Consider the following 26,359-nt stretch of genomic DNA (forward strand, 5'->3'; position numbering starts at 1 on the left):
AAATTATATTGTAGAAGAGAGGTTAACTCGCAGCAAAAAACTTTCTCATCAACATCGTTTGGTTGCAGATGACAAACTGCCTGTAGCAAATAACACACAAGTGATCAGGAAAGTTCATGCACACCAATTGTAAAGGTATTTACTAAAAGAAATGATATATTGTTTAAACTAGACATCCACATGATTTTATAATCATTTAACCCGCTGATGACGGCACAGTGGTGCCGAAACATGTTCGGGTACTGAGGAAAAATGGTGTTTTGCATAACATCCAACAATTTCAACCTCACAATAATTCACTCAAAATAAGGCGAAACTGCATCCATGACAAATGAAACGGTTACATGAAGAACGTCGGTACTCGGTACGGAAGCCATTCCCTTACTTTCCCAAACCCTGAAGAGATAAGGTAAACCATTTCCTTTCCTCAGAAAAACTTGACTGAATCTGCTACACATCCCCTCCGCCCAAATCGATCTTTTCTCCGCCCAGTAAGTCATTTATACACATTGGAGAGCAAAACCTAAGGACTGATGTAACTTTCCCATCATGTTGCAGTGCCAAATAACATAGCTCGATTAAACTTGGACTGTACATAGTAAGAACTGTTGTAGTATAGCACAGAAGGCAACTGAAGGAAATATGTATTGAGACGAACAGAAATAACACTTCTTGGCAAAGAGGATAATTTCACTGAAGTCACCGCGACTGATGAGGTTCTCCTAGACATTACAGAATGCTGGCCATAGTTCTTATCAGGGTGTATTGTCACCACGAATGACAAGGCATACGCTACAACGTGCTCCCATGCTAGCCACAAGGCAGATAAAGAGGTCTTACAGTACGCTGTTTTCCTCTTCCATGAACAAAAGACCAGCTTTCTGGCAGTTTATCATTCAAAACATAGTTATCACTTGTTAAGTGAAGAAGATATTTCCTTACTACCTTCTATGTGGTAAATACTTGATCTTGATGTTATCAATGGGACATAATTCTTTTCTAATAATCTCTCTACTTGGCAGGCTGAAAGACATTCTGGGATTTTTATGTTTCGTAACCCGAAGATTTGAAGTTTAATAGAGGGTTACTCCGATGAAATTTTCTGGCATTTAATGTTGCTTTTGCTTATTTCGCCGCGTGGATTGAACGCGAGGTTTGAGGCGCCATGTCATGGGTTGCTCGGCCCCTCCCGCCGGAGGTTCGAGTCCTCCCTCGGGCATGGGTGTGTGTGTTGTTCTTAGCATAAGTTAGTTTAAGTGGTGTGTAAATCTAGGGACCGATGACATCAGCAATTTGCTTATTTCAACGCTTTGGACCTTGGTTCGGATGCCACGTTAAACTGCAGGTGCTTTGTTAACTGACTGGATAAGCTGTTCACAACCCAGAAGAGAGGTACACAATATCACGTCCGATACGACGTCTGTGGTGTTTACATCTTTCTGGATGATGATTATGTAACTTACTACTATATTATTATAAAAAGATTTCACAGGGCAAATTGATTTGGGGGATAATTTTGAGTTTGATCTGAAAAAATTATTGCTCTTTCTACTTTAAAACAACTTGTTTTGATGATAAGAATTTTGGCAATCGGTTATTCAGAACTTGCATTTTTCATTCATTCAATACTGATTTTGAATTTATCAAAATTAATCCTGGTTTGCTTCAGTGATATTGAATCTTGTGGCGGAAGTATGAAGAAATCAGTCGTTATCATTACAATTTATGAAATGAAAAAAACTAAATATACGGAGAAAAATTCATTGATTCCCTTCACCTTCACATCAGCGACTGGCACATACTGCTCTTTAGACAACGACACTCTATTTAATGACATTACACAGCTGTTGTTCACTAGCCTATATTGCTGCCTTATAGATAATACTCGGTACTTACTCTCTGTTAGTGATATGATGTTCATTTAACAGCTTATCAAAAGAGATGTAAAATAATACAAAACATTTAAATGTTCCAGAAAACTTTTCAGAAAAATAAAGAAAACTACAGGAGTCGGAAGATTGACGACACAGTATAAATTGACTACAACAGTCGTGGAATACTGTGTAATGGAACTGAAACTATTATGCGAGTCTCACATTTAATATATTTTCCACTGCTTTCGCAAAAAGTTCCACAGTGAACAGTCGAATGTGCGATTATACGTTCACTCCTCTTTTTAGTTACTATAGAATGAAATTTCAAATGTGTAGCTCAATGTAAAAAGTAAAATTCCTTCATAATCTCTGTGTATGATGTTAATTATAGGAAACAAATAATTTGACATAGAATGACTTCGTTCGAGGGAAAGTGGCTACACAAAGAGGTACGATATAAATGTAAAATAATGTTAAAGTGCATTATAACGATAGCATGACCTTGGAATGCTGTAAGTAGGGTATTAAAAATTGTAATGACAGAAATGTGACTGGTACAATAAAAACTTTTTCATTCACGTGACTCTACAGCCATGGACAGCAAGGCGTCTGTAAACACAGTGGAGAGGATCGAAAAGGTTCAAGTCTTTGGTGACTAACTCACTGTCTGAGGAAAGCTATATTGTATTTATATTAGATACTTCCGGACAATGGCCCACTGTCTGTCCTCATTCAAATATTTATGAAGGCTAGTAACTTGATGTGTAGGAATCTAGAAACTTTTTCCATTGGAAGGAGGAAACCTGCTGGCAAGTAAAGTACATATTTACTTTTGGTGAATATCTTGGTCAGATAAAAACAGTAGTTTTTTGATAAGACGAAATGCCACAATTATATTGCATTGTTCTTCCAATATGAAACCTCCTAGTGAACGAAAATCTATTGATTCAAGTCTGCTGGTAAATAATACATCAGCAAGAGACTAACTAATGTTGTGACAATGCCCAATGTCAAGGTTCCATTTGTTCGTTTGTTGTTGACTCCTTCTAAACTAGTGCTATCATGGAAGTGAGGAAAACAGTGCTGAAGAGAATCATCATTGAGAAATAAGTTCTGACAACACTGACAATTTCAAATTTTGAATATTTATTATTTATTACAATCAGTGAAAGTGGAAAAATTCTTACATGTCTAAAGCCTATTTTATTTTCATAAAAATATTTTTGAATCGTAATTTTAAATAAATAATTCAGTATTCATAAATAATTTCATTTTATTTTTGTCGCAAACAAACCAAGTTTGAAAATATTACCTACTGCAGATTGCACCTGTAAAAAAGAAACAATGGTCTGATTTACTCCTCTGATAAGGTTTTATGTAGTTTCATAGCGAATTGTCTGTGTTAGTTAAGCGACGGCATTTGCCTCTCTTACAGTCTATTGTTTTAAATAGTTTATATAGTTATGTAAGCTGAAAACGTGGTGGACCAACTAAAATTTCACACTTCCATCAACAATAAGAATCGAGTGACTTTGTGTTTACTTAGTTTTCAGTCTATAGCATTAATGAGAATGAATGACAGGGTACAACGAAAAAATGAATGCAAAAATTAAATGATAATGAAACTGATGGATGATGACATGCAAAAAAAATTGTGTTGTCTGCATACTCTTATGATATACAATTTTCCACTATTTGAGTGTTACATGTAAGTCAAAATGTCATGAATGATGTATTTTTCTAAAATTAAATTTGCCTCCAAAATAAAATAAAACTGATCAACAGTCAGTGCAAGGGATCAGGGAAATGTCACATAACATTGAGAATATTTACACAAAAATTCAGTTTAATAATCTTTCCACGAAACATTCTTAGAGCAGGTGTTTCAAAGTGGTATAATAGCTTGTGAGATTGTGAGTTCCCTGTTGCAAGCTGAACAGCCTGCGGTGCCCATACAAACATTGACTGAGTTAAAACTTTTCTTCCATACATTTAACGAGTGTTTAAGCATCGTTCATGCCATTTTGAGGTTGTTTGCCAGGCAATGGCGAGTTGTTGCATGGCGTCCACGGACGTCGAGTTGTGGGCGAACAGCTCAGGAGGAGCGCGCTGACCTGCCGAAGGAGTTGTTGAGCAGGTTGTTGACCGCTCGCAGCACGGTGATGGGGATCTGCAACAGCACACAGCCAGGATTAACTCAGTGTGCAAACGGCTAATCAGAAGCCGAGATCGAAACTACGGACCTCGCGGGCAGTTGTGACACAGTTACTACCGTTTTACATGTTTTCTTCAGGATCGTAATGACTGATATTTCTAGACGTTGTCCTTTCGATACGCTAAGATCCTTTAATATGTATTAATTAAAAAAGTTATTAACGAACTCATTAAATGAACCTGGCAATTTCGAAGTATTCTCCAATGTGTTATAATGTCCCTACTCCTTGCTTTTTACCTTTTGCTTTGTTTGGGTTCCTCTTTCTGCTGGCTTGCACTTATCAGATAGTATCTAGGTTTAACTGCTTATCAGGACGTCATTTGCCTTTCTTCTGTTAGTGATCGTTTAGCTTACCGTTTTCATGCAGAACAACACGTTTTTTAACTTCAGGTAATACAATTATTCATATGCTGGGAAACAATATTCAATTACAAAATTTATGAAATTCGTTCATATATAACTTACAGTGCAAATATTTTTAATCAGGTAATGATGACGTGCTAGGAAGTTGAAACCGGTGATGACACTATATGTTATCTGAGGCCCAGAAATACAATAAAATAGTTACGTTCCCTATCAAATTTTTCTATAATTTTGAAAATCTTTATGATTTGACGGGAAAATTATCTAGAAGGGTTTAAATCAAGGCATTAGCTCCTCCGAAAGGCTACTACATCGCTTCTGTTTCATTTTACACTACGAGGAAAAAACATTATTGTGACTGACATCATCACCCGAGTCGAATATGTGACACAGACGTCATGCCGATTCCAGTTACTATAGAGTTTCTTGTCACAGCAATCATGAATTCCCAATTTTGTAAGGAGCACGTACCGCGATTATTAGTTATAGTAAAGATATTTGATGCATCAGAAAAGGCGGACCCCACTCAGAACAGACATTCAGTTTGAAATTTACAATCTGTCGCAGACTACTGAAATCTGAAGACATAGTTAAGCTTTTTTGGAAGAAGGCATTTGACGTTGTTGACAGGGAAACTCTCGACTAAACTGACAAATCTAATCCGTGAAACACGTCGTATAGACAGACTTCAAAAGTAAAGTAGGTGACTGTATTTCTAAGCTGTTTGAAATTAATGCTGGTATAAGATGATGGCGTATGCGCTGGCCTCTTCAACTGTGTGTTACAACAAATAGCACCTAAGTGTTTGGAATGAAAAAAAGAGAAGTACATCAACAAACTTTTCCCAATTATGCTGATGATACTTGAAGTCAACTATTTGACATTTGCAAATTATTTTGCTATACTATCTGAAAATGCAGATGCAGGAACACAGCCCGCACTCTTTAAAGTGATGCCACTAGAGCAGATATAAGAATGACATTCATTTCCGAATGACAAGAAATGTTTGCAATAAAACGTGCATTTGAAAAAACGGAAAAGTAATGTATCATAACACAGTAGTGAAATCGGAACGCCTCTACACAAGTGAATGTCTGCCACTGAATTGTAAACCAAACAAACTAGAAATATTAGAAGAATCATGAAAAAAGTTTAGATCCTATAAGTAGCAAGGACACCTGGACACTCAGAGCAGTGAAACAAAAAAAATAAGGAAAAGAAGACTGATATTTTTTGAATGTTTAAACAGGATGATGGACAATGGGATGAGAAAATAGACGTTCAGGTATCTCTGGGAACTGAAATCAACAACAACCAGTACGCGGGAAGTTACAAAATCTTAGAAATACACAACACAAAATCAGAAGGAGCAGCAGAATGAGGTAACTGTAAAAAGAACTTTAAAATTTAGGTGGCTTCCAAGGCAGAACATAAAAGAACAAGTTTTGAGTGATCTGAAGATAGAAAGAAGACATGGTGAAAACATGAAAAAAAGAGCAAATCGATAGGAAATGAAATTATCACTTGACCTCTAGATACCCAAGAAAAATAAAAGATACCATGACTGTTGAATTAAAAAAAAACGTGAAATCTGAACCGCTTCAATTCCTCATTAATGCTTGAACATAGTATGCCTACCTCTGCAAACTGATCTCGATATAGACATGCAATTATTTTTCAGCACTTCATGACAGCACGAATGGTTAGCAAAAGCTCGAGTCATCGCTAAGATAGCTTCTGACGACTATGTAAGTATGGTTGACAAATACTGTTTGCCTTTTTTGTCTCTGAATTTTTCACATTTGTTGCGCTGTTCCCACGGATTGTCAACGTTGTCAGTACTGTCACGTGAATTTACTTTAGTCACTCTTTCCCTGGAGCTATATTAATTCTGGAGAATAGACAGGAGAAAAAATGGACAGAGCTGGAATTAGATGTTATGTGATGTACGTTATGTGAGCGCCTCGAATAACTAAGAGAGTAAATACAACGACGCTGACATTTGCCTACCCGATGGGAATAGAAGTTATCGAAATTTACCACAACGAACAGATTCTAAAGGATTTAAACGTGCTATATGGGCTTCGTTCATCCTTCGCGCTACGGATTTTCTGCGTTTATTTATAGTCACAAACATTGTGTGTGGTTTGATGCCGTCCTCCATCTTCTCTTATGTTACAGTAAAGTTTTCGCCTCAATGCGCTTATTACATTCGTCATCCTTCTTTAACATCCCTTATCTTTCTCTGTGAGTAGCTGACTTGAAATGTTCAGAAATTGGAGCAACTGTAAGTTCTCTAACTTACAGGTAAACAATTAGTGATAGTTTAATAAAAACAGTTGAGTCAGTTTTTGATATCATTTTGGTGTCCAATCAGTTGAAAAGCCAGAGCAGCAGAACGTTGTTCGTTGCTTCTCTTTTTTTTTCGATCGAAAACGTTTTATACCGTCTGACAAGAATCGGGTACTCCGATAAAACTGAAGAGAGCTACCCAATCGACTGAAACAGCAAAAGAGTGTACAGATGTTACTGATGCAAAATTAAGTTGATTTCCTTATTTCCGCCCCCCCCCCCCTCCTTTCTCCTGCAGCTGGGTTGTAGCTTATGACAATTTTTATTTTTGAAACACCTATTGATATATCGAAATGATAAAACGGTTCACATTTTCATCCCTGAAAATACGAACTATTTCAACAATTTTCACAACACGCGTTTGAGAGATGTTCTAAAGAATGTTTCCATATTTTTTCCATTGCATGGACATAATGTTTAGTATTACAAGAGATGATATAATTTTTCAGAAAGAAAGTTTTTCATGCATCTAGTGTAATTACGCAGGTGTGTTTAGGTTCTGCTGTCTTCAGCGTTAAACACACTTTGTATACAGTCTGTTTTCACTTTCTACTGCACTATCTACGTCGACTTCCTACTTACTACTGTGATAAACTACGGCTCTACGATCCTATTCCCTACCCATGCTTCTGTACCACACTTTCTAACCCTCCTTTTAATGCAAACGAACTCTCCAGCTCAGCCTCAATCACTTCATCAACTGGTGCAACACAGCAAAAACGCAGGAATTAACTACAGAAAAAAAAAACCGCCCGAACATTGTTCCCTCGATTCCTCTGTCTATCCCCGACGGTCTTGTTCACGTACATAGAGATTAAAATTCCTAAAATGAAAATTTACATCTGCATTTACGCGACTACTCAGAAATTCACGTTTAAGTGCTTGGCAGAGGGTTCATAGAAGCAATTGTAGACTATCTCTCGGCCTTTCCTCAGTCATGCAGCACATGGGAAAAATGGGCACCTGTATCTTCTAATGTGACCTTTGATTTCTCTCATTTATTTTAGGATGGTCATTTCTAATGTGAAGACGGGCGTTAATTCACTGAAAATTCGTGTGAAGATCTTACCGCAACAAAAAAACACTTCTGTTTTAATGACTGTCACCCAAAATCCTCTGTTTTGATGTCCTCCATCAGTCATGTCCGGTAAGGATCCCATATCGCGCAGCAGTACTCCTGAAGAGGACAGATAATTGAAAAGTAGGCAGTCTTTTTAACATACTAGTCGCATCTTCTAAGCGTTGTGTTTTCTATGTGATGGTTTTAATTTAAGTCGTTCGCAATTGTAATATTTAGGTATTGAGTTGAATCGACAACCTTTAAATCTCTGTGATTTATCATGTAACTGAAATATAACGGAATTTTTTGGTACTCATGTGGAGAACCTCACTTTTTTTTCAAGTGACCCGCCACTTTGCGCATCGTGTAGAGTAGATATCTTGTCTAAATCATTTTGTAATTTATTTCGAGCTTCTGATAACAGCATCATCTATAAAAAATCTAAGAGGGCTCCTCAGATGATTTCCTAACTCTTTTATATCGATCAGGAACAGCAGAGGGCGGAGAATATTTCCTGAAATGAAATGAAATGTCGTGTGACGAGGGCCTTCCGTCGGGTAGACCGTTCGCCTGGTGCAAGTCTCGATTTGACGCCACTTCGGCGACTTGCGCGTCAAAGAACATTTCCTTGGGGAACTCTAGGTTTCACCCCTGTTTCAGTAGAAGACTTCCCGTAAGCTACTGTCAACTGTGACCCTCCTGGCAGAAAATCAGTAATCCAGTCATATAATCGAGACAATACTCGATAGGCATACCAAAGACTGTCTAGGAAGCCTAATACACAATGCATGGAAAGAAATCACAGGATAGAAGGAAGGACCCGTCGACAACCAGGTCATTACAGATGGAAAACAAGCTCGGATTTTTTAACGATGGGAAGGGAAAACGGTCACACCCTTTCAAAGAAACCATCTCAGCATTTACCTTGAGCGATCAAGGGGAAAGACGGAAAACCTAAATTGAATGGTCGGACGCGAATTTGAATATTCGGTCACACGAATGTGAGTCCAATGTGCTAACAACTGTGGCACTCCGCTCGGTTCCAAGATAGACACATCTGCTTCCATTAACAAACTGAAAGTGGTGACTAAATCTCGGAACCCCTATCCACGTCACCCTCGCCCTTTCAAACGCAGAAAGTGCCTCAACCCTTCCGTTAGTTGTATTACTACTTCTGATTGCTTGCATAACATGCGATAAAGCCTTCTATACACAAGTATCTGATCCTGTACCAGCCCATAAAGTACCGACACGTCCTGAAACACACTTTAACATAACATTCTCTCCAGTGTTTCCGTAACCAGACTTGTCACTAACAGTTACCCGACGCCCTCTCAATCATGATTTCCACACCACAGTAACATCATGGCATACGTGTACCCAAACCCTTGCCCGACAAAAATTTATTTTGGACTGTGAGCCAAATTCTGATAAGTGGCAACCTAGTCATTACTTGCCATTTTTCCACCGGGGGAATGAAAATTACTAAAATTTTGTTTTCTTTCTGTAGGATTTATCTACTCTCTGTACTGCTATATTTGAGTTTCCTTTTAGTATATATTTAAAAATGTACGCCACTTATACAGACGTTAAGTGCTGTATGTTGTTGTTGTTGTTGTTGTGGTCTTCAGTCCTGAGACTGATTTGATGCAGCTCTCCATGCTACTCTATCCTGTGCAAGCTTCTTCACCTCCCAGTACCTACTGCCGCCTACATCCCTCCGAATGTGCTTAGTGTACTCATCTCTTGGTCTCGCTCTACGATTTTTACCCTCCATGCTGCCCTCCAGTACTAAATTGGTGATCCCCTGATGCCTCAGAACTTGTCCTACCAACCGATCCCTTCTTCTAGTCATGTTGTGCCACAAACTCCTCTTTTCCCCAATTCTATTCAATACCTCCTCATTAGTTACGTTATCTACCCATCTAATCTACAGCATTCTTTTGTAGCACCACATTTCGAAAGCTTCTATTCTCTTCTTGTCTAAACTATTTATCGTCCACGTTTCACTTCCATACATGGCTACACTCCATACAAATACTTTCAGAAACGACTTCCTAACACTTAAATCAATACTCGATGTTAACAAATTTCTCTTCTTCAGAAACGCTTTCCTTGCCATTGCCAGTCTACATTTATATCCTCTCTACTTCGACCATCATCAGTTATTTTGCTCCCCAAATAGCAAAACTCCTTTACTACTTTAAGTGTCTCATTAGCTAATCTACTTCCCTCAGCATCACCCGACTTAATTCGACTACATTCCATTATCCTTGTTTTGCTTTTGTTGATGTTCATCTTATACCCTCCTTTCAAGACACTGTCCATTCCGTTCAACTGCTCTCTCAAGTCCTTTGCTGTTTCTGACAGAATTACAATGTCATCGGCGAACCTCAAAGTTTTTATTTCTTCTCCATGGCTTTTAATACCTACTCCGAACTTTTCTTTTGTTTTCTTTACTGCTTGCTCAGTATACAGATTGAATAGCATCTGGGAGAGGCTACATCCCTGTCTCACTCCCTTCCCAACCACTGTTTCCCTTTCATGTCCCTCGACTCATATAACTGCCATCTGGTTTCTGTACAAATTGTAAATAGCCTTTTGCTCCCTGTATTTTACCCCTGCCACCTTCAGAATTTGAAAGAGAGTCTTCCAGTCAACATTGTCAAAAGCTTTCTCTAAGTCTACAAATGCTAGAAACTTAGGTTTGCCTTTCCTGAATCTTTCTTCTAAGATATGTCGTTGGGTCAGTATTGCCTTACGTGTTCCAACATTTCTACGGAATCCAAACTGATCTTCCCCGAGGTCGGCTTCTACCAGTTTTTCCATTCGTCTGTAAAGATTCGCGTTAGTATTTTGCAGCTGTGACTTATTAAACTGATAGTTCGGTAATTTTCACATCTGTCAACACCTGCTTTCTTTGGGATTGGAATTATTATATTCTTCTTGAAGTCTGAGGGAATTTCGCCTGTCTCATACATCTCGCTCACCAGATGGTAGAATTTTGTCAGGACTGGCTTTAGGTCTTTCAGTGCTCTGTCAAACTCTTCACGCAGTATCATATCTCCCATGTCACCTTCATCTACATCCTCTTCCATTTCCATGATATCGTCCTCAAGAACATCGCCCCTGTATAGACCCTCTATATACTCCTTCCAACTTTCTGCTTTCCCTTCTTTGCTTTGGGTTTCCATCTGAGCTCTTGATATTCATGCAAGTGGTTCTCTTTTCTCCATAGGTCTCTTTAGTTTTCCTGTAGGCAATATCTATCTTACCCCTAGTGAGATAAGCCTCTACATCCTTACGTTTGTCCTCTTGCCACCCCTACTTAGCCATTTTGCACTTCCTGTCGATCTCATTTTTGAGACGTTTGTATTCCTTTTTGCCTGTTTCACTTACTGCATTTTTATGTTTTCTCCTTTCATTTTCTGTTACCCAAGGATTTGTACTAGCCCTCGTCTTTTTACCCACTTGATCCTCTGCTGCCTTCACTATTTCAATCCTCAAAGCTACCCATTCTTCTTCTACTGTATTTCTTTCCCCCATTCCTGTCAATTGTTCCCTTATGCTCTCCCTGAAACTCTGTACAATCTCTGGTTCTTTCAGTTTATCCAGGTCTCATGTCCTTAAATTCTCACCTTTTTGCAGTTTCTTCAGTTTGAATCTACAGTTCATAACAAATAGATTGTGGTCAGAGTCCACATCTGCCCCTGGAAATGTCTTACAATTTAAAACCTGGTTCCTAAATCTCTGCCTTACCATTATATAATCTATGTGAAACCTTTTAGTATCTCCAGGCTTCTTCCATGTATACAACCTTCTTTTATGATTCTTGAACCAAGTGTTAGCCATGATTAAGTTATGCTGTGTGCAAAATTCTACCAGGCGGCTTCCTCTTTCATTTCTTACCCCCAATCCATATTCACCTACTATGTTTCCTTCTCTCCCTTTTCCTACTCTCGAATTCCCGTCACCCACGACTATTATATTTTCGTCTCCTTTCACTTCCCGAATAATTTCTTTTATCTCATCCTACATTTCATCAATTTTTTCATCATCTGCAGAGGTGGTTGGTATATAAACTTGTACTACTGTAGTAGGCGTGGACTTCATGTCTATCTTGGCCACAATAATGCGTTCACTATGCTGTTTGTAGTAGCTTACCCGCACTCCTATATTTTTTATTTATTATTAAACCTACTCCTGCATTACCCCTATTTGATTTTGTATTTATAACCCTGTATTCACCTGACCAAAAGTCTTGTTCCTCCTGCTCACCGAACTTCACTATTTCCCACTATATCTAACTTTAACCCATCCATTTTCCTTTTTAAATTTTCTAAGCTATCTGCCCGATTAAGGGATCTGACATTCCACGCTCCGATCCGTAGAACGCCAGTTTTCTTTCTCCTGATAACGACTGTATATTGGCGGCAAAGTAACTGAAACTAATTTTTTCGTTTATTCAGATATTTTTAATTTTTACTTGATCGCTGATCACTGGCATTACCTACATTCTGGGAAATGGAGTTTGATAATGACGGCACTTGAAAACAGTACATTGACGTTTTAAGTTTAATTTTTAATGGCAGGTACTTAGAACAAAAATATTACGTATGAAATCGTATAGCGGAAAACACTCAGACATGATCGCTAGGCTTACCTGGAAAATATCATTGATAATCCTGGAGAACATTGAGCTCCTTGTTGTCGGAACTGTAGTGGATGTAGGGGCTTCAGTTGTGAAGTCCGACACACTGCTGGAATTTGTACTGACGCTGGTCGGCGCTGGGGAATTGCTCACGTCAATACCCTGAAACAAATAATGTCCAACCTCAGTCTGGACATCTGCGACATTGAAGAACGTGTGTAAAGATGTTTTTCAGTCACACTAGAATTTTAGGAAGACATAGTATGTACAGTAAAACAGTAGCAAATACCAATACGACAACAATAAAAATAGTGGAGTCTAGGGTTTTCCGTTGTTTTATTACGCAGCTCAACACAACTCTCAAAAATTGTCGAGAGTATAGGTTTTGTAATTTTTATAGTGTCTGTAACACCCTAGGAAGAGGTCCATTTTACTACAGGCACCGTGGCTCTGTCGTAGAAGGCTCACCTGCACGAGGGTAATCCGGCTTCGAATGCCAGGCTATACATTAAAGAAGTAATTGAAGGTACGAAGTACAATTACTACTCTGAGACGAAGAGGTTGCTACAAGGCAAGCATTAGTTGCGAGCTATATCAAACCACTCAGACCTCTAACAATTAAAGAAAATTCTTTTCACATATTCTACAGCTGAAGGAAATACTAATTATCTATATTCTTTGAAGATTACTGTTTTGTTGGAAATAAGGATTAGTTAGCTACAAAACTCTTATGAGTGGAAATAAGTACGTGGGACATGTAGTAGTAGGATTTCAAAAAGCAAATAAAAGTTGTTTCTCCTTGACAGTACCTTCTGCATTATAAAGTAATTATTAAATTATAATAAGTGGTGATAACTGTCCCCTAACTTTCCAACATACCGTCGGGTTAATAATTTTTATGAGAGTGTGCAACGGCTTTCAGATGATATATACCAAGTTTCAACTCTTATCTTGAATAGGATTTATGGAATAGGTAACTAAATAAATAGCTGGTAAGCGGCGTATGAATCATTTACCCTGTAAAGCATTTCACAAGCGGCGTATGAATCATTTACCCTGTAAAGCGTTTCACTAATAGACTAAGGACTAGAATTTGATTTGCGGAGTGTGAGGAACTCCATACTGAGCGACGTGATGCTGTGGTTAGGACACTGGACTCTCATTCGGGAGGACGACGGTTCAAACAGGCCTCCGGCCATCGTGATTTAGGTTTCCCTGACATCCCTAAATTGCTTCAGGCAAATGCCGGGAAGGTTCATTTGAAAGGTCACGGTGACTTACTTCCCCATCCTTCCCTAATCCAATGGGACCGATGACGTCGCTGTTTGGTTCCCTCCTCCGAATCAACCGACCAACGAAGGATCACCATGGAAGCGCCTTGTAATACAGCTAGCGGCGCAACAGAACGGTTGATGAGGTTGTCATGCTACAGGATTGAAGAGGCGACTAACAAGTTTCTAGAATGCTACATAAAGAATACACTGGATGACATAAACGAAAAATAAAACTTTTTGGTTGTAATAGTTAAAGAGTGTATGACCAATGTGTCTCAAAACGTAACAAAAAAGTTAATTTAATGTAATAGCGGGAAATACGGCTGTTCTCGCAATATTTATGGTTCAAATGGCTCTGAGCACTATGGGACTCAACATCTTAGGTCATAAGTCCCCTAGAACTTAGAACTACTTAAACCTAACTAACCTAAGGACATCACACACACCCATGCCCGAGGCAGGATTCGAACCTGCGACCGCAATATTTATGACAAAGGCGCAAGTTCTTTGTTATAAAATAAACCAAATTATAAAAAAGTACAGAGCTTTTCAAGTACCGTGCAATACAAAACGAGCTTTATATTTCTATTTTGGTCCACGTCCACTATTTCAGGTTCACTGTTAGATACTACTTACATACGACCCTTGTAACTGCAGACATCCAATTTACCTCTTCCTTCTATCACTTACATTGTCCCGTCTGCCATCAAAAAACTACCCAAAAATGTGCACCCCGAGGGGACTATCTTGCCCACTACCCTTTTTTTGAACCTCATGTTACTAATGTTCACTCCATCGACCCATAAAAGAGATCTTTGACTTTCTGTTAACATTGTCTTCTTCTCACTTCCCGAATAAGTGTTTCCTCCATTGTAGGACTTCCTTACTCTAAAACAGAAAATAGATATTAAATTTCTGTTGGTTGTTTGATCATTATACTCGAAAAACCCACTTCGACGGGGAAAACATGAAGGAAAAATGCGCCGTAGCCTGGATCAACGTGCCACCTTGCGATTCACGTTAAATAATATATCTCGGAGACAACACGGAAATTGTATTTTTATATTTTTATATCCTCAAGAAAATAGACTTTGTAGTTATTCAAGAGTATTTAATACTCTATTTTAATTCCATTATTTCGATGAAACCAGTGTGGCTCTGTGGTAGAACGCTCGTCTGCCATTTGGCTTGCTCAGGTTAGATTCTGAGATGCAAGCAAATGTGCAAGTTCTGCGAGCATTTTCGTGTACGTAATATACGTTTAGACGAAAAAAATGTCGGTATCGCTCAAGTCTGGTAATCGCTGGATTGCTGGTCCGAGTCTCGTTCTGGTTACTTTTTCGTTTTCTTTCCTTTCTAATTCGACTACCGAAGTCATTTACATTTAAAATTACTAAAGTGTATCCTAATAAACACATCTAATTGTCATTTTCATGAAAAATGTAGAACTTCTTACTTATAATTACATAATGCGCACTAAACACAGTTTTCATAGCAAATATATATTCTTAATTTCAGATTCTTCTCTAAACTATTCTTAATAAAAGTTGTTTGAATAAAAAACACTGCAAATGAAAGTTTTCTTCTTCATGCATTTTACAGTTCATGTAAACGCTTGTAGAATTTGTAGCTTTGTTTAAAACCTACTCCATCCCATAATCGTTTCTGGGACGCCCAACCGGCAAGCGAGGATTCTATAACACAGCCACACTGCTCCTCCGAAAGAATGAACAAATATTAAGTTATTAAAGACACTCTAAAACTTCAAAGTCGATTTTCTTGAGAATTTTTGAGTGCTGTATCGAATGGCTTAGGTTGATTAATATTTCAGTTCTTAACTTCAAATAACATAAATATAAAAAATACAAAAACCTGATTGTTGTGCCGTCTCCGTGTTATGTCATTTAACGTGAATCGCGAGATGGCTCTTTGAACCAGGTTACGGCGTTTTCCTTCTCCATATCTGCGCAGTTTTTCACGTACAGTGGTCACAAAGCCAATGGAATTTTAATATCTAACTTTTCTTCCAGAGTACGAAAAAATTCGTCGTCTTAGAATGGGGGCAACAATCGGAAAGTAATGAGAAGACAAAGTCAACAGAGCAGTCAACGATCTCCTTTATGGGTCGATGGAAGTGAAGATTGAGAGCAGGACAGTGTACGAGATAAGACTCGCACGTAGCACAGCCTTTGGCAGTTTCTTTTTTTTTTATGATAGACGGGACAAAGTAAGTGATAGAAGGAAGAGGTAAATTGGGTGTCTGTAGCTACAAGGACTGTATGAGTAATATCTAGCAATGAACTTAAAATAGTGGATAACTCAATTTGTAGTCCACGGCCCACGAAAAGTTCTATATTTTTTTATTGTAAGTTGGTTCATATTTTGACGAAGAACTTGCACATTTATCATAAATATTGTGAGAACTGCTTTATTTCTCACCCCTGTCTTTAACCGAGTTATTTGTTACGTTTTGAGATGAAACCGCCATATTCTCTCCAAATATTATGTCCAGCACTGGCTGAGTACTCATTTCTTCGTTCAAAATAATGTTTATGCAGTACTCTAAAACCTTGTTTGCCGCCTGTTCAAGCCTGCAGCATGGCAACCGCATCATCCGCTGTGTTGCGCTGCTAGCATAAATACCAGGCGTTTTCACTGAGTGGCTTGCCTTACACTTCGTAAATCAAATTCAAGTCCACAACCTAAAAGTGATATAGTAACGCTTTACAGGGTGAACGACTCACACACTACTATCAGTTATTTATGTAGCTACCTATTTCATGAATCTTATTCAAGATAAGTGTCGAAGCTTGGTATTCATCATCTGACAGCTATTGAACACTTCATAAACTTTATTAACGTTGCTGTATGTTGGGAAGTTAGGGGAACGTTATTCAGTACTTATTGCAATTTAATAATTATTTTATAATGAAGATTCCTCTAGTATGACGGAAGCTACTCTCTCATGTCTTAACGTATGTCTTATAATCCTGTCCCTTGTTGTCAGTTTGACTCTGCGAAACACCTCCCATATCCTTATCTTACAGGTTCACCTACTTTTCAGTATCCTTCTATAGCATTAAATTTCAGACGCTTCGATTCTCGTCTTTTCCAGATTTTCCACTGTCCATGAGTCACTATCATGCAAGGCTGTGTTGCAAACATATATCCTCAGAAATTTTGTCCTCAAATTTAGAACTATGTTGATTCCAGTAGACTTCACTTGGCCAGGAACTCTCACTTCCCTATGCTAGTCTTCTTTTTATGTCCTATTTGCCTCTTCCGTCATAGATTATTTTGCTTCCAAGATAGCAGAGTTCATTAACTTCGTCTACTGCTTTATGGGCAATTCCGATATTAAGTTGACTGTGTCTATGCTACTCCTCGTTACTGTTCCCTTTCTTCAGTTCACTCTCAATCCATAACCTGTACTCATTAGAATATTCATTCCATTCAATAGGACCTGTAATTCTTCTTGACTTCCACTGGCGACAGCGATGTCATCAGCTAATTTCACCATGAATTTTAATCCCACTCTTGAATCTTTCTTTTTTTCCGTCACTTCTTGTTCTATGTATAGACTGAACAGGAAGGTCGAAAAACTGCATCCCGGTATTACAGCGTTTCCACTCCGACCAATTGGATCTTTGTCCTGACCTATGTTCCGTATTGGTACTTGTACATATTGAGAATTACTCATCTTGTCCTATTGCTTACTCATATTTTTCTGAGAATTTGCACCGTTTTACATTGTCGAACACTTTTTCTAGATCGATAGATTCTGTGAATATGTTCTGTTTTCCTTATGCTTTGCTTCCATTATAAATCGCAACGTCAGAACTGCATCTCTTGCGCCTTTACCTGTTCTATAGCCAAAATGATCGTCATCTAATAGATCCTCAATTTTATTTTTCATTGTTCTGTGTACTGTTCTTACAGTATATTCGATGAATCAGCTCTTAAGTAGTCTGTGCGATAAGATAACTTTTGCTCTTGTCTGCCATTGTCATCTTCTGGGATGTGTGGATGAAATTTTTCTGAAAGTTTGATGGAATGTTACCAGTCGCATGGAACCTATTCGACAACATGCATAAATCTCTGTTGGTCCATCATGGCCAGGGTACATTGGCTGGTAAGAAATTTTAAATGTCGATAAAATTCAGCAACAGCCTATATTTTAAGGCATTTTATTTTAGTCTGAAAGCAACCGGTTTCGGCATTTCATTTTGCCATCTTAAGGTCCCATACGCTTTTATGCAAATAAACGATATCCAGTGATTTCTGGCGCTATACGACAAGTTCGTTTATTTGGATAAAAGCGCATGGGGAATGAAGATGGCAAAATGAAATGCCGAAACTGATTGCTTTCAGAATAAAATAAAATATCTTAAAATACACAGCTGTTGGTAAAGTTTATTGACATTTACAAAAACCTTGTATAGATGTCCGGTTGAACTTCCCTTGATGATTTTAGAAATTATGACGGGATGTTATTGATTCCTTCTGCCTTATTTCGTCGAAAGTCTTCCAAAGCCTTGTTAAAATCTGACGCTGATACTAGATTCTCTCTGTCTTGCTTATCGATTGTCATTTCTTCTTCTACCACGCCATCAGACAAGTCCTCTCCCGTTGAGGTCTTGAGTATTTCTTCCCACCTATCTGCCCTTCCTCTGTATTTAACAGTGAAATTCCCTTCTCACTCTTACTGTTGACGCCCTGGCTTTTTAATTTCACCGAAGGATGCTTGGACTTTTCTAAATGCTGAATCAATCTTTACGACGATCATTCTTTTGGGTTTCTTCACTTTTTTCTGCAGCCATTTCGCCTTGATTTTCCTGTAACTCCTGTTTATTTCGTTTCTAAGTGCCTTATATGGCAGTATTGGATTTTCTCCCTGAGAATTTCTGTATTTCAATCTTTCCAATCAAGTTAAGTATTTCTTCTGCTGCCCGAGGTTTCTTCGCAGTTGTCATTTATAGCTGAGTCTATTTCTCCCTAGTGTGATATTTATTATCGCGATCTCTACAGTCTAAGAAAACTGCAAAAGTGTCTCATCATCCCTCAGTACTTCAACATCCCACTTCTTTCCACATCTATTCTTTCGAACGATTCTCTTAAACTTCAGCCTCCTCTTCATCTACGTCTGGTCCCTAGGTATGACTTAGAGTCCGGTATCTTTTTTACGGAACCTTTATCTCACCATGATGTAATTCAGCTGAAATCGTCTCATGTCTGTAGGCCTTCACCAAGTATACCTCTTTGTCTTGTGAATTTTGAATTGTGTATTCTCTATTACTAACTGAAATCTATCGTAGAAACCAATTAAGCATTCCCCTGTCTCAATCTGACTAGGAAACCCGCATTCGCCCTTAGCTCTGTTTTCTATTCCTTCACCTACAACTGCATTCCAATCCCCCATGCTAATCTAATCATCCCTTTACATATTGAATTATCCGTTCATTATCCTTGTATAGAGAAAACATATCTTCATCTTCTGCTTGTAACGTCGGGACGTACACCTGATCTATTATTATTGGTGTTGGTTTCCTGTCAATTCTGATGAGGAAAACTCAACCACTGAAATGTCCATTGTAACACACTCTCTATGCTGCCTACCTCTAACTGTATATAATGAATCCTACTCCCGTTTCTGTTGCTGTTGATATTACTCTACATCCGTCTGACCAGAAATCTTGTTTTATTTCCGTTAACTTCAATGACAACCGCTATATCTAGACTGAGCCATGACATTTCCCTGTCCAGATTTTGTGGCCTGTGTACCACGTTCAAACTTCTGATGTTCTACGCTGCGACTCGGACAACCCAGTTGTTAATCCCCAAATTGAAAAGATTTTTAACATAAATTTCATAATTACGTGTGCTTTGACGATGTAGCTAATTATTTAAAACAGTATAAACAGCTTCTTGGGAGAAGTTTGTTCATGAACTCTACAAATTCGAATAATTACCTTTTATGTACTGAATACTTTTTACTTAACTGTGGTAAGCCGAAAATCTAAACACAAAAACATATTACATTGCTGAGTTTTACGTGCACAAAACTTGAGATTCATTCTGATGCTGAAGCATATGGACTTTGCACTCAGTAGGTTTTTAAATTTAGTTTTATTTTTTATGATCTCGTATTTCCCGTTGAGGTGCTAAACTGGTGCATCAATTGAGCAGTTTCTTTAGAGCTGTGGAGTATATCAGCGAGAAAGTAACCAATACAGCCATTTGTACGTTTTTTTTATCTATTAAGAGAAGCCACCTCAAGGCTCTTTTTTTAATTGTACTTATAGCAAGACATTTACGCCAACACGATTATTCAGTTGCAGGGGACACCTTTGACCTGGAACGCTCTGAACCGCACGAAACAGTGCTTAGAATCATCATAAAAAACCAGTGGTCTGTGTCATTTCAAAGCAAAAAGTTGCATTCTACTGTAAATGACATTTTAAAAGAGAGAAACAAAGTTACAACGTATCAATGCCATCGAAGAGGAAGTTATACGCAATTCGATGACGTCAGTGTTTCATTACATTTTCAATCAATACTGGCAAAAGCCCTCTGCTTAAAATAATTGTAATAGCACAAAACACACATATCCTACAGACCTGATACTGCTTGTATTAGTCTTCATAGTGCATATGCGGGATTTCGGTGAATTGATTAAAACAAAGTGGAAGAGTACAATGTGCACACCTCACTAAAACCACATTTTTAGATTGAAAATCACTTTCGCATTGAAGGAGTCCACTATCAACACCCACACTAACTACATTTTCAAATGATGATATTGGTATGTTAGTGTCATAACTTACCTTCCGCCATGCAATATGAAACATTGGTGTACAATTTGGTGCAGAAAGTTGATTGCAAATCACAGAGTGAAGATTGATGATGAAATAACGATTATGTATCATCACTTGCTGTTTGGTGCATTGTAGTGTTATAAAATCAGCAATCCTTCTTATATAAAGCTTATATTGCTGAGAGAGATAAACATCAAGAGGCTGGCAACATTTTGTTGTTTTCCGTGACAATATCTTCAGCAAACATCTTTGTTTGGAAAATTTGCATCTAGAAGGGCGCGTTGCTGCATGACCTGACCAGGTTACACGTTCGCCAAGGACTGAAGTTAGAAAACGTTTGACGTGTTCTTTAGACATTTTCCACTTTTCTTGCCTCCACGTAGATATTGTTTCAATTTTCTTTGAAATATTTGGGCCGAAAGTGACTTGTGCTCCTTGAAAACAGATGTACAACTTGACAGCTAGTCTGCCTATCACTGATAAAGCAACATCAACTGCGTTGCTGTGGATAGAGCTATGTACAGACTGCAACACATGAACTGTAGTTTTCTCTCCTCTGTGAGACAGTGTTGACGATGAAGATATTTCATACAGGATCTGACTCTGGTCAGTGTTACAAACATTTCCCTTCCTCCACACCCTACTCTTCCAGAAAATTTTGTGTCTTCTGACGTATACTATTATCGTCTTCTAAGTCCATACGGAGATAAATGTAGTAACATGCCTTTTCCACAGTCTGTCTTATTTGAAACGAGCTGCTGCTCGCCTTTTTCTAGACACATAATGTAGAATTAATCTGTAATTTGATTTGCTTTTTAATGAGCCTATGACGCCACCTTAGTTTGCTGTAGGAATTGAAGCCACGAATGCAATAACGTTCATGAATATTCTCTAGTGCGCTGTCATCGGTGTCTTCTAATACACTGAGCCTTGACTGTTTGGGTGGAGACAGTCCGTAGTCATGTTGACTAAACTGTTCCTGTTGCTCCGGAGATGAACATCGTGTAGTCCTTGAACAGCCGCCTGCCGCTTCAGGTTCTTCCTGTCCTTCAAAGCCAGTAAATCTATCCAGCGTAATGTCATATCATCTCCATTATACTTCAGAATTGTTATTTTATATAGTGTATCCCTAACACTGTATTCTCGATCTCGATTTGATTTCCATATTCAGCACGTCGGAACTGTGTCCCTAATATTTGTACCACATTCGTTAGAATCTTTGCATGATACCACTGCACACAGTTTACACAGCAACTCACATGCGAACACTCCAAGAGAGACATTCGTACTGCAGCTATATCATTCATGCAACTCGAGCACTTGTTGGTGCAGCTACAACAGACCACTGTCTGATGGCGCTAGCGGACAAGTACGGAGGTTTGCATGGATTACTGATATTGAGTTAAGCAAACAGTACAGATTTTGTACTAACATGAAGTGCGATGTTTTAAGTTCTGCTCTATTTTTTGCTATAAATTACAATGAAGCAAATATTTAGTGGTGATGACTACACTACTGGCCATTAAAATTGCTACACCACGAAGATGACGTGCTACAGACGAGAAATTTAACCGACAGAAAGAAGATGCTGTGATATGCAAATGATTAGTTTTTCAAATCATTCACACAAGGTAGGCGCCGGTGGCGACACCTACAACGTGCTGACATGAGGAAAGTTTCCAACCGATTTCTCGAACACAAACAGCGGTTGACCGGCGTTGCCTGGTGAAATGTTGTTGTGATGCCTCGTTTAAGGAGGAGAAATGCGTACCATCACGTTTCCGACTTTGATAAAGGTCGGATTGTAGCCTATTGCGATTGCGGTTTATCGTATCGCGACATTGCAACTCGCGTTGGTCGAGATCCAATTACTGTTAGCAGAATATGGAATCGGTGGGTTCAGGAGGGTAATACGTAACGCTGTGCTTGATCCCAACGGCCTCGTATCACTAGTAGTCGAGATAACAGGCATCTTATCCGCATGGCTGTAACGGATCGTGCAGCCACATCTCGATTCTTGAGTCAACAGATGGGGACGTTTGCAAGACAACAACCATCTGCACGAATAGTTCGACGACATTTACAGCAGCATGGACCATCAGCTCGGCGACCATGGCTGCGGTTACCCTTGACGCTGCATCACAGACAGAAGCCCTTGCGATGGTGTACTCAACGACGAACCTGTGTGCACGAATGGCGAAACGTCATTTTTTCGGATGAATCCAGGTTCTGTTTACAGCATCATGATGGTCGCATCCGTGTTTGGCGACATCGCGGTGAACGCACATTGGAAGCGTGTATTCGTCATCGCCATACTGGCGTATCACCCGGCGTGATTGTATAGGGTGCCATTGGTTACACGTCTCGGTCACCTCTTGTACGCTTTGAGGGCACTTTGAACAGTGGACGCTACATTTCAGATGTGTTACGACCCGTGGCTCTACCCTTCATTCGTTCCCTATCAAAACCTACATTTCAGCAGGATAATGCACGACCGTATGTTGCAGGTCCTGTACGTGCCTTTCTGGATACAGAAAGATACTGCCCTGGGCAGCACACTCTTCAGACCTCTCACCAACTGAAAACGTCTGGTCAATGGTGGCCGAGCAACTGGTTCGTCACAATACGCCAGTCACTACTCCTGATGAACTGTGGTATCGTGTTGAAGCTGCATGGGCAGCGGTACCTGTACACGCCATCCAAGCTCTGTTTGACTCAATGCCCAGGCGTATCAAGGCCGTTATTACGGCCAGAGGTGGTTGTTCTGTGTACTGATTTCTCGTCAGTTCTAGTATAATATATTTTTCCAATGAATACCCCTTTGTTATCTGCATTTCTTCTTGGTGTAGCAATTTTAATGACCAGTAGTGTAAAAATCCGTGCCAAACCGGCCCTCGACCCCGGTTTTCCTGCTAAACCACTGAGTGGTCTGAGAAGAAGTCCACGTCCAGATCAAGCTTTCTTTGTCTCTTATATTTCCACTGATGCTTTCCGAACACGTCTACCAGAGTTCGTTCCACAGGGTACGTGGTAGCAGCACTACTCGAGGAATCGACTAGGTGGAGTGCCGTGGCTTGCCAAAATTCGTGCACTCGGACGCCACAGCGCGATTCCCTGCGCACGGACAGCAAAAATGTCGTCCCGTGCCTATTTTTGGTAGAAAACTGACGTCAAAGAAAGGCAACTTGGCTACACTGTATTCACATGTGTGACAAGTATCTTCATTCAATACTACGTTTCTGTGCTGCCGAGTCACTGGAGTGGGTAGTCTTTTGCGTTAGATACTCGAGTTCGAAATTTTGATTCCCAGCCTAGTTTTCTTCTGTTTTTTTTTTATTTTTTATTTCGCACTGCTTGGCTTCTTAATCGTATACTGAAGTTATAGCGGGCATTGTACAAGACACGTTCAGTTATTTAATCCTCAGTCAGAAGAGATAACAGTTGATTTTATTATTACATTTTTAAACGCGTATTCAGTGTACAAAGACTTTTCACTATGTGGCCAGAATGTTAAACCGCGTTGCCATCTCTTTCACACCAGGGCACCAAACGGCATATTGCAGTGGAATAATGTACAGTTCACACCACGAATACCTTGACGAATGTACAGACCCATTACTTCCTGTTACCTGATTCGTCACACGCAGAACATGAATGGGATGCAATGGGTTGACGTAGACTTCCATACCAGCTGTCAGCCAGCGATAAATGAAATGAAATAGATTGTGTTTCAACTACGGAAAGCATCCTCAAGATGCTATTCTAAAGTTTGCTTCGATGCAACAGCATATACAAGATTTGATTCGTACCCGTCGGAGTCATACAGATATTGATGATTGATCTTATTTAAGAATGGAATGAAAACTTAACTATTTGATATTGGTTACATGATAAACATTCGAACAAAGTTTGATAAATATCGGACTGGCGCTTCATGGCATAAGACTTTCAATTTCTGTCAATGTAGTGTATCAACTTCTACGACGTATCACAAATCTTTGTATTAGCTGCTGTTGACAGCAATTAAATAGTGGGAGACGCCAGTACCGTGACGATCTACCGACGGTGCCCGCAAAGTGCAGAAGGTTGGACTGAGAATAGATGCAGTAAGGATTACGTAAAGGACGCCCAGCTAGCCGCGCGGTCTAACGCGCTGCTTCCCGAGCGGGATAGCGTTCGAGTCCCCGGCACGAATCCGCCCCGCGGATTAGTGTCGAGGTTCGGTGTGGCGGCCAGCCTGTGGATGGGTTTTAAGGCGGTTTACCATCTATCATGGCGAATGCGGGCTAATTCCCCTTATACCGCCACATTACACTGTGTCGGCGATTGCTGTGCAAACACCGTTCCCACGTAAGCGTGCACCAAAATTAATCTACCACGCAAACACATGGGGTTACTCTGGTGTGAGAGGAGAGGTTCCCGGGGGGGGAGGGGGGGTGTCCACTGGGGGGCGATCCGCTCAATAACTCTGGATTCGGTGTGAGGCGGCGGTGGGGTGGGTGGACTGCCGTGGGCTGATGTGGTGCAGAGACCTGCATGACCGAGTAAACGAGCACAAAATACGAGATGGGGCGAGCACAACCTAGCTGGATAGGCTGCCCGCACTAGTTCTAGTAACCGAGCATAGGTGCCGTGACCGAATACATAGCACGTAACTTCAAACACATTACACATGTCATTATCCGTGTGAGACAGTAGCCAGTACGGGTTTCCCATTTGTGGTGTGTCTCTCTCTGTGATCATGCAGTGCGAGGAAGCCAGTGCAGTAAGACGTAAGATTGAAACGAATGTTTACACACTGAAGAAACGGGAAGGTCTAAAAAGCCAAGTATGGAGTACATTTCTGTTGGCTGTAGACGGAAACAGTGCGTCTACTGGGTACGTATCTTGCATAAACTGCTCCACATTATTGTGTTTCCAGTTGGGAACCACTCATTTAAAGAAACACGGTTGCAACAAACCTCACAAAGATACAGCTCCTTCAGGGATACCGGCAGTAATAAAAAACAGTATTACAGCAAAGTGTGTTGGAATGTGTGTTAAAGATGTAAGACCTTTTAATGCTGTTTCCGGTGAAGGTTTCGGAGAACTAGGCCAAGAATTAATACATCTAGGTGTGCATTATGGAGAAGTTAACGTGGCAGATATCATGCCACATCCCTCTACTGTAAGCAGACATGTCAAAGAACAAGCTGATGCAATACGAAACAGCATAATGCCTTCTGATATTGCGGAAGTTATTATTAAAACCTCTGCGGCGACAGTTGATATGTGTACTGATTCGCATAATCAGGTGCACTATTTGACGCTTACAACACATTACATTAACACAGATTGGTCTCTTGTGAGCAATGTTTTATTTACAATAAAATTGCCGGACGTTAAGAAGACGGGAGTAAATATTATGAAAGAAATTGAAGAGAGGATGGCTGATTCGGACATTGCGCCGGACATGTTGCACAGTTTTGTTTTTGTCTCCGACCAGGGTGCCAATGTAATACAGGTTTTGGAAAATCACGAAAGGATTCCTTGTGCTGTTCATTGTATAAACACAGCACTTAGCCATACTTTCGATGAAGATAACTTCTTGTTAAATCATGCCCCGAACATCGCATCAACAATAAATACTGCGAAATGCATTGTAAGGTACATTAAGAAAAGTGACCTCTGCTCGTCTTTGAAATCATAGTTAAAATAAGAGGTCTGCACACACTGGAGCAGCTTGTACACTATGGTGGAATCCTTACACACTCAG

General features: G+C 39.5%; 1 protein-coding gene across 1 annotated transcript in view; it reads right to left on the reverse strand.

Moving 5' to 3' along the window:
• Positions 1-3,001: 3,001 nt before the first annotated feature.
• LOC126473774 (uncharacterized) overlaps positions 3,002-26,359 on the reverse strand; it is a 91,306-nt gene continuing 67,948 nt past the window's right edge. The window contains exons 3-4 of the mRNA XM_050101039.1: positions 12,528-12,677; positions 3,002-4,044 (exon numbers count right to left, since the gene is read on the reverse strand). Of these exons, the coding sequence (XP_049956996.1) occupies positions 3,970-4,044; positions 12,528-12,677 (225 nt within the window). The 3' untranslated portion in view covers positions 3,002-3,969. The remainder of the gene's footprint in view (positions 4,045-12,527; positions 12,678-26,359) is intronic.

The sequence above is a fragment of the Schistocerca serialis genome, chromosome 4, assembly GCF_023864345.2.
Source record: "Schistocerca serialis cubense isolate TAMUIC-IGC-003099 chromosome 4, iqSchSeri2.2, whole genome shotgun sequence".
NCBI classification, from domain to species: domain Eukaryota; kingdom Metazoa; phylum Arthropoda; class Insecta; order Orthoptera; family Acrididae; genus Schistocerca; species Schistocerca serialis.